At 37.5% G+C, this 15,721-nt stretch overlaps 1 protein-coding gene across 3 annotated transcripts; it reads right to left on the bottom strand.

Moving 5' to 3' along the window:
• Nucleotides 1-18: 18 nt before the first annotated feature.
• sgce (sarcoglycan, epsilon) lies at nucleotides 19-15,459 on the bottom strand. 3 transcript variants are annotated; one of them, XM_066675087.1, is made up of 12 exons: nucleotides 15,219-15,457; nucleotides 9,563-9,685; nucleotides 8,809-8,966; nucleotides 8,444-8,516; nucleotides 7,076-7,274; nucleotides 5,743-5,905; nucleotides 5,058-5,272; nucleotides 4,408-4,434; nucleotides 3,639-3,827; nucleotides 3,090-3,133; nucleotides 2,282-2,319; nucleotides 19-2,191 (listed from the first exon to the last, which is right to left on the bottom strand). In XM_066675087.1, the coding sequence occupies exons 1-12, from the start codon at nucleotides 15,253-15,255 to the stop codon at nucleotides 2,141-2,143; spliced, it is 1,317 nt and encodes a 438-aa protein (XP_066531184.1). In that variant the 5' UTR covers nucleotides 15,256-15,457; the 3' UTR covers nucleotides 19-2,140. The 3 variants fall into 3 exon arrangements, with proteins under 3 accessions (XP_066531184.1, XP_066531185.1, XP_066531186.1); XM_066675088.1 differs by lacking the exon at nucleotides 4,408-4,434 and having other exon boundaries at nucleotides 15,219-15,459; XM_066675089.1 differs by lacking the exon at nucleotides 2,282-2,319 and having other exon boundaries at nucleotides 15,219-15,456.
• Nucleotides 15,460-15,721: the final 262 nt, after the last annotated feature.

Genomic DNA, 15,721 nt, shown 5'->3' with positions numbered 1-15,721 from the left:
TGAAACTGAACTCTGAAGTCGAAGGATTTTAAATTTTATTTATTTCTATTTTAAATGAGAATACACTTTAGTAACAATGGGAATTATTCAATTAAGCTGCAATTACAGCATTAGTCAGTATTCAAATATATACTGTGATTTATTCTGAGACCAACCATTTACTTTCCAGTAAAAATATTGTGTAACACAAGAAAAACAGAAAAAATCTCAGTCAGTCAGTCTTAAAAATCCCAGACACATTCAGTGATGAGGTCTGTGGCCTTGTTGGATACGTCCAATGCTCAGAGAACACCAGCAGATTCTTTGTTTTGCAAATGATCTTTTTTTTATCTATTTCAACAATGGCTTTTGGCAGCTACACACAGACTAGGGTCACCAAGTTACATTTAGAGTGTTGAATTTTCTTCTCAAATTTGAAGGATGAACAAAAAGCGAGTGTAAAGCTTTATTTCCTCACTGAGATGACAGTTTTTTGGTCTACCATGAGCGCCGTTACCCTACGGGTAATATTTTAGAAACATTTCCTAAAAATGAATAATTTGTAGTGTAACAGTTTTGATTGGAAAATGAATCAATGAATGGTCTATACTTTCAGTGCTGTACTAAAACTACAGTACAGCAAGAGTGTGTAGTGTGGAGGGCCTTATGTGAAGCTCTAATGGATTGGCATAGGGTATTTTACATCTTGTCTTGTGTATGATTATAATTAATTCAAACAAACTGATGATCCCAAATCATGGGGTAGTTGTAAGTAAACTTATTATGAAATGCCGTTAGCACAGAGTGGCTTGTGAACAAACACGTGTGCTGTGCAATTTATGAGGCATTATACTGTGAGTGAGGCTGAACACTGAGGCACCAGAGTGCATGAGGTGTCTATGGCTTTGTGGGGTCTGCACCTCACACAAACCCAACCCTTTTCCTTAAACAATTGGTGCCATGCCTCATTGATCACACCACATTTTGCCAGCCTTCTAGGGTCTAATTAGCAACCTCATGGGCTAAGGTAAGGCACTTTGTCTAGTGTTGATTTTCTAATCCCATATCTCACAGAAGCCAAAGAGCACTGCACAGGCCTGTGAAATATGCATATGGGGCTTCCTGCATTGAATACTACTGTGATTCCTGCCAGTGTCACTTGTCTGTTCATCACACAAACAATTCTAGCCAGATGTTGCAGGTCATGATCTTTAAACATCTGTAGACAGCCACTGTGCATGTCTTCTATGTGTTCTATCAGTGGTTGTGAATTCTGGTCCTGAGGGGCCTCTACCCTGCACATTTTAGAGATTCCTCCACTCCCAACACACCTCAGCCACAACTTATACAGGTGTGTGTGTGCCCAAACCATCGCCTGTTATAATGGCACATCACAATCAATTTACTTACAATTATCCAAAGATGTTTGGCATGTCAATATATCTAGGGTAGGGAGCTCTGGACTGGGTGTGCTTGATGTCTTTCCAGCTGAAACACACCTGATTAAGCCATGTGTAGTTAGGGTGATGGAGCAATATCCTGGAATCCACACTTGGTTCCCCACTCTCGGCATACACTTATTAATGGAACATCTCAGTACATTTCTTGTGAATAATGCACGCACATATGACAAAATACTGTACATGGTGTTCTTTTTGGTGCTTCGTATCCATTTACTTATGGCCACTTGGCAGTCCTCTATTATATTCCATAATATTGGCGATTGCAGTTTTTAAAAAAAAAAAGTTTTACAACCAAGATCATAAAAAGTAAAAACCAAGAGACCTTTGTTCATATCCTGGTTTGTGTAAGAAGTCAAAACAAATGATACAATAAAACAGTCCATGACTGCTATTTGACACCCACATGTTCTAGGTTTAATGTGTCATTTTACATGTGCCTCTGTAAATAGTGGACACTCCTGTAAGTGAAAAACAATGTGTCTACATCAAAATAACACGAAAACTCAGATAAAATTGCTTTTACAAAATGTTGTCAGTGTATCAATCATTACCACAGCTCTAGCTTTTTTCTTTTAAAATACATTTCTCTTGTAACACACTCTGTCATACAAGTGCACAGGATCAGAGGGCTAGTACATGGACATTTGGCACAAAGTGGAAACTTGAATTACAAGGGTGCAAAACGCTAAGAGTGGAAATCACAAGTTCAGTGCCTCAGCCACTTTCCTTTCTTCAGGAATACCATTTACCTACAAACAAAAAAGATGCAAACAGCCATTCAGTGTAACAAAGTTCAGGTGTGACAATGCACACAAATGCATATAAATAACAGTACTTGCCTCCAGTCTTCGAAAGGTTGACATACAGTAATTACCTCCTTTGTTAGCAATAAGTGAATGAATAGAATGTTAGACAAGAGGAGACACAAATGGCACTAAATGCACTTCACAAGTGTGAACACTGGGGTGTAGCAGTGTGCAACTCAATGTGGGCATTCATCAATAAGATAAAATTCACTTAATTAAAGACGTGCTTAAAGGTTTTTTTTCTGTTGTACAATATACAATAAAACTCCTCAAAATGTAATTCTACCATGACACACACACAAACTCTCTTTACTCCACTAGGGGCAGCGAGCGCACACACACAAAGAGGTGGGCAGTCATTCCAGCACAATAGGAGCAGCAGGGGTGTAAAGTGTCTTGCTCTAGGCCATTTATGTTAGTGCAGTGGATGTTGAGGAAGGAGACAGTGCTGTTCCTTCACTCCCCAAAACCCCCCAATTTCCTGTAAGTCGTGAGGATCAAACCAGTGACCTTCTGGTCCCAACTCTCTTCTATTAGTGTTAAGCTACAGCTGACCCTTCATTAACATGTACTAATTCTCAAATTCTACATCTGAATGTAGATGACTTAATTACGTGCATCACTTGGACAAAAACATTAAGTAAAGTTCAAGTTTTTGCAGTGTACAAGTAGAATTCAACAACTTAAGTTATATTTAAGCACTAAATGGACATAATATCACAGATCGTAATTGAAATGTTACACCCTCAAATGCACCTGATTATAACACATTAGACATTTAGCAATTAACACACAGCTCTTCTCATGCTCATGGGTACAACACTGTGACATGTATTGTTACCTGATGGCTGTTGCTGTGGTATCTGGATTTGATTTTGAAGATTTCTGTGAATAGAAATGCAACTTTGTTATGGCTAGGACTTTCATTTCACTAACAATTAGTCATTCCTATTACTGGGCCATCATAAACCACATTCTAAAAATACATTCAAGGTTAAAGCTTAAAGTTAACCTGTAAACGAAATGGATTGTTTTACCATGTTAGTCATATTAATTATGATTCATCACATATGATTCAATGGACAGAATGAATGTATCCCTGAAATGTACCATCTGAGAATTCTGTCCACCTTAAAAACATAACGTTTTAATTGCCATACGTCACAAGACAAGGAAATTAGTGCTAAACAAAATTTCCTGTTTCACTCACATCTATCCCACCATATATAAATAGCTATTCAGAACAAAATAGATTCTTTATAATACTAGTGGCTATCAAAGTTTGCAAAAGCCAATACAGTGTTAACAAAAAAGCAAAGGATATATCGATTCTAAACTATACAATGTTAAATATATACTGTGATGTTCTAAAGTACAGTGAAACACTCACGTCTGAGTCTGCATGAGGGGCATACTAGTGGTCTCGTAGTTGTCCGGGTGTATGGGTGGCACCACTTCTCCACTCACAGGATTGAAGACTGGCAGAGTGGAGAGAGGCCAAGAGATCTCCCTGTTTTTTGACATGCTACGCAGCTCTTTTGTGGACTTCTGAATAGAGCTGTGATGCACCAGCTGAACACTGTGAAGATAGAGGAGATCAACTTACTGACATGAACAAGCACTATGCATTGTACATGCAAAACAAGCATACTCCGCTATATACAAGGCACAAGGAAAATATACAGGTTTGTGTTCAGTGATTTATTCCTGATTAAGTTCATATTCAAAATATGTTGCAGTACAAAACCTATAGACCATCTAGACGCTGCGGAACGAAGGTGCTGAGTGTTATGTTTGGTCACATCCTTATCTCATAACATTTCCACATCCCCTATTTCTCTCAAGTCACCACGTTTCATTTCTGAAACCTTTCCTCACAAGCCTAGCTAAAACAGCTGTCCTTATTTGCTAGATTAGAGCCTGAATCTCCCCCTTTAAGCAGCTGCCCAGCTGAATGACAACATGGTGTCTTTATGAATGACTGGGATGAATATGGATATGTAACCATGAAGGAGGGCTAAGAGAACAAAAAGTGCAGAAGCAAATAAAAAAGGAATTGCCTGGCTGCAAAAAAAGAAAGTAAGAACCAAAACAGAAAAAAAACACACAGACTGAATCAAGATAAAAGAAAAAAAAAACACAGGAGAGGAAACACTTACTCTGGTGTTTGCATGTTTCTTTTTTCCCTAGAAACAAAACAAAATGTCTGAATTAAATACTAATATTAATATTTTAAAGACAACCACACAAAAGCAAATGGGGAGCAAGATAAGGTCAGATGGAGGGAGGTGTATAGGAGTGGAGGGATCTTGACTGGGGGAATCCTTCAGGCTGAAGTACTTCTGGTGATGAATGAAGGGACTGTGAACTGGGCTGACCATGTATGATATGGGATGACAAAGGGTGGTATCCATCGAGATGGTTCTGACATGGTAAATGACAATCCTTAGATCATGTTTGTAAAGTGATTAACAAAAAGTAATAAAACTACATGTTGAATGAAGATGATTAGCAGCTTCTTGGCAGGGATCTGACCCTGTCCTTCTAGGCTTCCACACTGCACCTCCAGTAACTATTGATCAACAAGCTGACTTTAGAGGCTCGCATTGCTTAGCTATAAACATACTCAATGCGTTAAGTAAAAAGTGGATGTTTTTTGAGGTCTACAGGCATAACTGAAATGATTTAAGTAATTTTTGTAACATGACTGCTGTAAACGGCTCACTTTTCACTCTAGTTCAGGAGAATACTTGTGAATGTATGTGAGAGTGTGTGCTTTTTCATTGAGAGTTTAGCACAGCGCACTTACACCCCTTCCCGGCGGCAGCACATAGAATAACCCAGAATGATGAATAGGACCAGGGCGACAGCAGAGGGCACAGCCAACGTGACCAGGAAGTCAGCAAAATAGTCCCTACTTTTCAGCGACTCTGCGGGAGGATTGTACTCTCCGATGTCAGGCAGCACTCCTGTGCCTGGATCCGGGCGGCTGTTGTGCACAGGGATTACCTTCGTGATGTCCACCTGGGAGACAGAGGGACATTATAGAAGGATGGCTAATTTAAATAAAGTTTTACCAAAATCCTCATATAAAAATAGCATCCCAGCTATGTTTTTATTGAATCATCATTAAGTTTTATTTTCGCACAGAAGCACTGCATGCATCTGGGAAAGAAAATTACATAATGCATAGTTTTCTGGGTGTTATATTTACAATGGCTTTCTTTTATTCATTCAATCTCTCACTCGCGCGCTCATTCGTTCGATCATTCATTCATTTGTTCATACATTCATCTCTCTTTTTTCTTCCCTAACCACTGCAGCCTGACTAGGGTCACGGTGGGTCTAGAGCCTTTCTAGAATCACAGGGTGCAAGGCAGAAACACACCCTGCAGGGGGCAATGCCTTTTTAAAGCATCATTAGTTTAGTGTTACTCAAGTTGATAACACCATATAGCCTTAGAACAGGAGAATTTTTTGTATGAGATTCTCACCAGTGAAATCTTGCACCAGTCGATGTGGAACTGGGCTCTGAATTTCTTATCACAGCTGATAACAGGCTCCATCTCCTGACTGCAGCGTAGCTGGTTCTGAGGAGTCTCCACTTCACGCAGACAAGATGAGAAGGGTACGTCTGCTCCCACCATCACATAAACACTACACATACCACAAACAACCACAGATTTAAAAACTGTTGTTTCTACACTGTGTCTACATTATAACACTTCCTAATCAAAGCTGAATGGAAACAAGAGGAAATTAGAGCATGCATACCAATTACACCAGGTCTAGGCCTGTCACAATTATTACATTATCGACTTATTATGTAACCTATGAACATTTCCTCAATAATTTTTGGTGACCTCCATATTGTATTTTTTATTGTGTTTACTGGTGTTTTTTGTTTTTTTTTTACATAAGAATGAATGTCATCAATGTTTTAGTCACTTTTGTCCTCAGGTTTTTTCATGTCTCTCTATTTTGGTTCATTTTGTCCATTAGTTTCAACTGAAAACAGTTTAATTTTTTTATGTGTTATATATTGAAGATAGATAAGCATATATATTCCAATTCCAGTGTCTGAATATTCTTAATGACTAGGTCTTTGCTCAAATTAATTTTCTCCAAAAGTGGTGTAATTGCATTATTATGCTATTTTCATATCAGTGGCATAAAATGGTCCTAAAATAACACAATTTTAACACACAAGTTACTGTGAATCTGAAATCATACTATCACAGGTGTTTCTGGGACAATACTTTCTATTTTGATATAATTTATATATCATAGTATGTGTAATATAAATAGATTTCAATGATTTGAATGATGTTTTAAGTTGTTAAACTGTTACTCAGAATCTGGCTCCCTTTCCAGATGTTACCTGGATCATGCAAACATACAAATGCTGAAAATGATTCATAATAAAATTTTAAGTAAAATTTGTGTACATTCCTTTATAATAAATGTAGAAATAAACTATATAATTAACATGCAATTATATAATTAAAATAATTACACATATAGGCTGTATTCTTGTTAAACCATGCCTGGCTCAGTGTTTGTATAAAAACAACATGTGTTCTTCATGTTCAATTATCTGAGCTATGACAAGCTACAGATGTTCATATATGAGTGTTCTACTAGTTTAAGAAGCCTTTACATTGATTTCTGCTGATAAAGTTTTTGAAGCATTATAGGTTATTTATAACGGTTTTATGCTTGCTTTATGTCTGTATACTCTTTTGCTTATTTTTGATTTTATTTTGTGGGATACCTAAAAGGCTTTTATATAGGTTTATATTTTCTTGCAGTGTAAAGAATGCTCACCCCTCTTTCAGGTTGTTGATGGGCAGTGGCACACGGCCACCTCGGTCCAGTGCTGAAGTGATGTTGATGGCATTGAGCCTCTCTGGCTGCCATACATTTTTCACTGCACCCAGGAAATCTCCTAGCACCTCACTGGCCAACATCTCTTCCACATTCATGTTTTTGATATAGAACTCTGCCTGGTAGGGCAAGGGGAACTCTAACAGAGAGAGATTGTGTATTGTGAGCAGGGTGTTTTTCTGTATCTGTTAAATGTAACCCAGACCGAATGTATATGGGTCAGCTGGTTGAGCAGCAGTGATGACATACAAGTGTGTTACTGCACAAAGTGGGCAGATGGCTAAAGACATCACAGTGAGGTCACAGCTAGACCCAAACAGCTGTTTGGCCTAAAGCCTATCACAAATTATACACAAGCTTAAATCATGCTAAATGTGTGGGAAATCAATTATACTTGTCAACAGTGATCCCTGAAATTTGATCTCTTCTTTCAACAAATAGTGCATTTTTATTAATAACATTTTATTTTGATAAACATAATACAAAATTGTTTTTCTGATGACTAAAACATGCAAGCCATAGAATGGATATAAGTATCCAAGGGTAGATGAATATACATGGCATAGTAGAACAGAATGAAGTTGCTTATAATTCGATCACTTTGATTTGATCAGTGGGCCAAAAGGCTTTTTATTTATATTTTTATTTGAATTGCTAAAGATCACTCCTATGGATCTCTGAACAAGTCCCACTTAGTAAAGAATGAGCTTGAGGTGTCTCTCTGTCATGAAATCTGGCTAAACTCTGGCTGAGCATAACATCACATCATACTCATGAATCATGAAATCATGATTTCATTTATTTTCATTATTGTTTTCAATTTTTATTTTCTGCACAGCCATGAATCATAAAGCTGTATTTTTGTAAACCAGCAGTACCAGACAACTAAGAAACTTTCTCAGTAACCATTGTTTTTTGTGGATAAAATGTTGCAGGTGGTAGATTCTGACAAAATATGTATTTAATACCGTATCCAATTAAACGGGCAATGACTTTCATGCAGGACCACAGTGAAAGCATTTGTTTCAGTATTAATGGTGTTTATTTGTGAAAGTATGGATATTAAGCTGGTTGGTGATTTGTGAGAATATTAATAAATATCTAAGGCAAGTGGCCACCTCAACCACAATGTGAAATTACATGGCAACTGTCAGCAGGCAATAGCAAATATCAATCCCTGTAAAGATCAATATAACTGTCATCACATTAACGGGGGACAATGTCAATTAACAATAAAATCTTAGATGTTCTGGTTCCAAAGTACAAAATAAGGTTTTGTTGAATAGATAACAATATTAAGGCTCTTACCTTCTGTACCCATGATGTGTATGACCAAGTTATGCCTTGCAGTTTCAAAGGTGCGTCGGTTATACGCAGTAATCTGCAACATGCAAAATGGAAAGTTTAAGTCCAGCTCAGAACAGCTTATGCACACGGCAGAGAGCGGCACACAGGAACAGTGGGACAAAACTTCTTATCCGTATACAAATAAAAAAAACATAATATCACAATTAATTCATAGTCAGGAGCTATTTCAGCTGTTTTGATTTGAAAAGTAAATGTTATACAATGTAGTTGTATGCTAAAAAGAAATTAAAATACAATATGATTTTACGTTTGTATTATTTACATGTTAAATTCAATATATAAACAATAAGTATGCATAAAAAAACCTCAATGATGGTGGGCTTGCCCACATGTTCTGCTGTGGGCGAGCCATAGAGGACTCCATCACTATGTGGAGTTCTCTGAATATAGCGAAGCCATCCTGGTCTGTCTGGATAGCCCTTCAGGTTGGTGTTAAATGTGATTGGGTCATTGCTGGTGTCCCCTGTATGTTATTGTTAGGAAAAAAAACTCATTTAAGAGCTGCTAAAAATGTAATGCAATATTTACTTGATTCAAATGTGTACATTTTTTGATGTAACAACATTTTTTGCATCAGTACATCTTTCAACAAAAGTAAAAAAAGGAAAAATTGTGTTAATATAATTCATTAATTTTGCAGTTATGCACACATTCAAAATGAGGTAATGAATCAAGAAATATATATTTGCTTGTGTGTAGAATTTTCCTATGTCTCAACAGCTGTTCTGTGACCTGTTTCTGCAAAAAGTATTTCTGACTTCTGCACTGAGCTCAAGAGCACAGCTATGTAAAAGCAACTGGTAAGATTAAGCATATGTACTTGTTATGAATTCAATAGAAATGAAATCAATTTGCCTTTTGTAAACTTTAGGTTTTGTACATCAATATATTTGTTTACGCTTTATTTATGTACAAGTACTTGCCTCAACTTAGCCATATCCCATTCTGTATTTGGGACATAATGGTGGTTGTGAAAGCTAACACTGGAAGTTAAAGTACAAGCTTAAATAATCATGATTAACTGTAATTAAAAAAGAAAAGCCTAGATGCATAGAATACCTGGCTTTGGATAGGGAGGAAATTCCCCTTTAAAGTACTCTCTCTCCAGCACATGGACGAACAGCACTCCAGCTGAAGGGTAGACGTTCCTGTCTGCGTGAGAGCGGGACACTATGGTGACCACTGAAGCCAAGAGAACAGAATAAAGTGGCAATTAATTGTGACCATTGTGGGAACAAAAATTCACTCAGTACCTACAGGCTACAGACAAAAACAGCTACACACGAAGAGGAAGATACAAATGCAATAATCTATTTTAAAAATTATTATTATAAATATTGAAAGTTAAAAATGTTCCTGTTGAAAAATTGTTCTGAATACTGCAGGTTAAATATATTCCTTTTCAAAATAAAAATACAAGAAAAAGATCTACTGATGGGTTTATTTTAAAAAGGTGTATTTATACCATTCTAAGTTTTACATAAAAATTATTAAAGAGTATGGTGCAGAAAACCTTTAGATGATTTCCATTCTGTTCTATAAAAATGAGCTACATCTCCCTTCTTGCCTCCTCTTCTTTTTCTCACCAAACTGCTGATATAAGATGATCACATATTGGCAACAACCGACTGCCATTACACGGTCCAGACGGAAGCTAATGATGTGTCTCTTATACAAGGATCTATACAACTGCAATGATTCACTCAGACAAATGCTGAATCATTTATAGAGGAGAGAGAAAAAACCGTACTCCAACCCTATTACAAATCTGGAACTTTTAGTAAATCATATTTGGCCTGTTTAAATATCAGATATCATACCGGCCCACATCTGTGCATCCTTAAAGGGGACATATTATACCTCTTTTTAAACACGTTAGAATAGGTCTATGGGCTTCTACAAAAAATGTTCATGATGTACTTTACACAAAATCACTTTCACATAAAGAGATCTCACCAGCTCTATCCTTTCCAGTTTCAGTCCCTTTCAGAATTAGCCGTTTAGAGACTCTGTCACTTTTATGCAAATAAGCTGTTGCTGGTCATGCCCCATTTTTAATGTGGTATGAAATAGTAAATTTTTAGAAGGCACTTATTGGGTTTGGGAAAGTTTAAACAAGTACTAGACAGTATAAAACATCAGTATATGTTCACTTTTCAGGTTTAAAGTTTGACACTGGCACTGTGAGGCTTTTAAGGTCGTGCAGAGTAACTGCGCAGTGCACGCCACCTCTATATATATTCCTATGGCTAGGTACGTAGACTAATATTTATTACCAATCCAACCTCGAGAAGAACAGTCACAGGTTTACCTCATTGCTGTTCCCGCAGTATCGTAGAGTCTTTTTTTCCTCTTTTCATTTACTGAAGGATAGTTTCTCTTCATCTTCTGATTATACACAAACTCTCCCTAACTTTAGACGCACCGTGCGTGAGTGTATAGGGTGGAGCGGCTCTGCCTGCACAAACCCCTTTGTGAATATCAGGGTGATTCTAAGCAAATTTCCCTAGTGTGATATTACAGTAAGGAAGCCATCCAAATGGCTTGTAAAAGCATAAGATTTCTGACGCCAAACCTTTCAACTGACTCACAGAAAATGGGTGGCTGTTTTTTCCGTACTTCAAGTGTTTATAGAAGCAGTAATGGAAATACAAAAGCATGCAAAAAGTGAGTTTTGCATAATATGTCCCCTTTAAATTTAATGCTTATCATTTTTAAGGAAAAGTTATCAAATTAATATCAAATTTTACTGAAGGTTTCAGCACTAGCACAGAACAGAAATAATAGTATTCTGTCAGCTACAACTCACTTTGTACACAGCTACATTACTTTATTTGCAGGTTAGATACAACTATTAAAGAATAAAATAATATTCTGTGTATGTTTTGTGTAAATCCTATCTGTGGCAGAGCACCAGATGAACCAGAGTGCTCCAAGCTACAATCTCCTCACACATTCCAGCCAGCTCTGGAGATCTTTATGGAGGCAAAGCACCTCCCATCACACCCAAACCATCAGCGACAGAAGAATTTAACTCAATTTATTTTGGTGAGATGCCTATTGAAATAACACACACACACACACCGATCATTCTTTCCTAAGGATCCATTTCAGGGTAAAGTGGCAGCCCTTGAAATGGTTTACTTTAGAATGTCAGTGTAGGCGCTGTGTGCCACTCCTCCTTGAGCCTCTCCCTCGTCTCCTTTTATTACTTCATTCTCCTCTCTCCCTCTTCCCTCCTGTCCATGGGTGGGAGCTCATTTTAATCACCACAGGGAAGAGCACTGGACTGAGAAAAAACTGCAGCACAGGCCCTCTGGTCCACACACCAAACCATACACACAGCACCACCCACCACAGCAGAACTGCTTTTAGCAAGCTACTCTTGCTACACATATTACAATCATCTTTTCATGGGTGTTAAAATAGTTAGGTGTAAGAGAAACCAAATACAATCCAAGTACACAATTTAAAATGACAAAAGATTATGCATAAAGATAGTGTTATCACAACACTCATATCCTACTCCACATTTTAGCACCACAAGTATAGCCATTGTTATTTCCATTGTTAGTGCCAGGCGTTGTTAAAAAAATTCAGTATTTATTTCTAAATACTTGGTGCAATATACTTTAAACTCAGAACTGAACAGTGGTTCGAGGTGCTGGAATGGGGACTAATTACTGATAAAAACGAAATCTAGATGTATCATAAAAAGAGCACTTTAATAACACGCATAATCACTGAAAAAATACATTTTGTGCAGGCCCCTAGGATTAACGATTAAATACAACATCTTCCCCATAACTCGGGATAACTGGGATGCTATTGGCCTTATGTTTGTGAAAATGAGTTGACATGCTAGCAAATAATGAGCGGTGAATAGTGAAGGGCGAAAACTCAATTTTTTGTTTATTTTCTTTTTTTAATGTATAATTTTCATAGCAATATTACTGTACAACTGCTATAATACAAAATACAAAAGCATATTAGCTACTACAAAAAAGGAGTATGCTTATTGACTCACATGCTGAGACAGAATGCTAAATTTTGGAAATGATATGTATGAAATTTGAAGAAAACATATTTTTTATTATATTACTGATATAATTTGATTGACAACTTCAAAGTAATGCATTACATTTATTTTTTTCCTTGCCAATCTTAGTCACTACTGTGAATGATTTTATATATCAGATTTATTGGAAAGTATTACACTGCATCTATTTTCATTAAATATTAAACTTTCCCAATAATTAACATAGCTATTTTTGTACCTAGCAAGTTCTTACCATCAAAATGACAAATCTAACCCACAAAACAGCAATGCTACATTTAAAAAGACTAAGACTTGTCTACAAATAATTGTCTGTTCCCAAAGACTTCTTCCCAAACACTACTTCAAACTGCAAAAATATAATAACACTAAATACGCTGGTCAAAGTGTGAGAGATACCTCACTTTTGGCAAATATTCTTTCAAGTTTAAAGGAAACAGTGTCTTAAAACATGTGATAACGATACCGGGAAAAGAACAAAACATACTTATATGCAATATATACAAACGAGAGCTAAAGCATAGATGGTTTGAAACTGGCTACAAGCAGGGTGAAGTATTCATTTATGTTTCTGCCTATGTTTCTCTGTGCTGGGAATAAGATTACTATGTCACATTTTCAAATTGTTCATCCCAACCACAAAGAATTATCCTTATTCCACAGGAGCAGTAAAATAATCAGATGGCCCAATAACTACACAAGCACAAGGCCACATGAAGGTGATGAACTCCACCCTTTCCTAATGGATAAGCCATTAATGGTTAATGCAAAACCATTGCCACAGGGTAACATGGAACTGAAAACACACACACACACATTCAGGCTGCAGAATATAGGCAAGTGCTGCAGTGAAATAGCTAAGTCTAGTTTATGCTTTAACGGATCGACCTTGACCAGCTCTTATGGAGTCAGCCATTGCCTGCCCCAGGAGAACATGAATGCCCTCTTTTTCTCTGTGCCACGACTGTGGATGTCCTACTGAAGCGCCGAATCAGCTTCACATTGGTTTCTCTTTTCCGGTCATGGGGAACTCATGAGTTTCACTATTCAAGCAGAGAGAAGCAGAGGCTTATGGCAATCTGCAGCACTTCTAGATATTGCCTTATCTGTTCATAGTACTGTTTCCTGGATGTGAAAGTTACCCATAAAGCTGGGACAGTGTGCCGTCATCAGGCAGGAGCTGGGAGCTATGAATGTGCAGACAGAGAATTTGCAGTCTACAAACTGAATATACACCAGATTCAGGTAAAGCTGAATTTCAAGATTCTGAGACAATCTTAAATTTGATACACTACCTAAAATCAGTCAAGCTGTCAAGAGTACAGTAGGAAGAACTTGTATAATGTTTCTAAGATTGCTAAGAATTGATAGCAATGATAAGAATATCATACTAATCAGCCTACTAATAGGCTACTTTACCATAGAGATACAAGACAAAATATTTCAAATGTCTAGACTGTAGCCTTTAAAAATATGGAAGTTACTGTTTCCTGTGTTATAGCTTTATTCATGGACATTGAGAACACAAAAGAGAACACAGAGTGATAATTCAGCGGTTTTACACCGGTTATATGGTCAAAAAAGGCTCTGCACATAAAACTGCTGAATCCAACTGGGAGAACAGTAATGTACTTAAGTCAGAAACCATCTTTCATTTATTATATTTCCAGTCAAAATGGACACATTTCCAGAGATGGTTGTAAAAAGATTAAATATATGAATATCTACTTGTACAATGCAGGTGACTGTCCAAAAAAAACAAAAAACCAATGAATGTAATTTTCTAAGGTGGCTTCAGAAATGATAGTACTACTTTAGTGTCTCTAGCTAAAGTTGTTGGGAATTGAAACTCAAACCAAGAGCAAAAATACATTACAAAATGAGTCAAAATACATCCAGACACTACATTGTTAGAGGATAATCACGGTATTATTACAGCTTTATTTAGTGTAAATGGAAAACAGTAGAGGTGTCGAGTCAGCATTTTCACAAGTGTTATAAGGTCAAACAGCTCTGCACATAAAACAGCTGAGGCCAGCTGTGCCAGTGTTCTGAGGGAGTACAAAAGGGGGTCACACGGATAAAACGGGCTCACTCACCGCTCCCAAGAGACACGGATCTGTACGAGGAGTCACTTAGAGCCTGGACCTGACTAAGGCCTTCACAGTTTTGTGACAAACACAATAACGTAACGTTACAAGAACATACAAGAGCAAGCACGTTCATGGAAAATAAATCGTCTTAATGGATACATGCATTAAAAACGAGTTTTTGTATGTTGAGCTCGGTAACGTTATATGAACACATTTCAAACTACGGTCATTAAGACTGGTTTCGTGAACTGACGAACGGGTGCGTTAAACTCCAAGTGAACGTTAACTCCAAGTGTCATCCTACTGCAAAAATCAGGCGTTGAGCTAACGCTAACACAGGTTTATTCTCCCCTCACGCTGTAGCGGTTAACGTAACAGAAACGCAGGCAAGTAAAAATATATAACGTTACGTTTCTTCTCTGTCTCGAGTCAAACGACGGTTGAGAACTGAGGGAATCGCGTTGGAGCGAATCTGTTAGCCACCTAGCTACCGTTAGAGCGCTACCGTTCAAGGAGGAAAAATGTCGAGGTTTGTTAATATTCGACGACTCAAATGGTCACATACCTACTAAAAGACAAAAGATACTGCCCACTGAGTCCATGGCTTATTGGTCGCGATGAGTATTTACATAAAAGTGATTTTTGGTCGCATGTTTTAGCCGCACTCCGGCGGCCATAAGCATCCCCCTTCACCGCTGCAGCTCTGTCTCTCCCTTCTCCTCCTCCGTGTCCACACACACACACACGCTAACAGGCTCTCATACGAGCTCGCACACCCACACCGAACATCTGGCGTAGATGCTGGAAATCAGAACCCCTGATTCTGCGAGGTTTCTAAGACTGAATCTAGAGAACGGACAACGCCCTAATGCCACTTCACTGAGCACTGAGCTGTGAACACAGAAAAAAGCATGGCCATCAGCTCTGTGGAAAAGCACTGAGCTTAAATACTAATACTTTTAAAATACTTTTTATAAAGCAAAATCCCGTAGCTAGTTTGCTGTTTTTTCCGTCACATAATCGTTGCTTTACTTCTTGTTTACAGAAAAAAGGAACAGTATACTATAT

Source organism: Hoplias malabaricus, chromosome 6 (assembly GCF_029633855.1).
Source record: "Hoplias malabaricus isolate fHopMal1 chromosome 6, fHopMal1.hap1, whole genome shotgun sequence".
Classification (NCBI taxonomy): Eukaryota; Metazoa; Chordata; class Actinopteri; order Characiformes; family Erythrinidae; genus Hoplias; species Hoplias malabaricus.
This window is presented reverse-complemented; position numbering and strand designations above follow the sequence as displayed.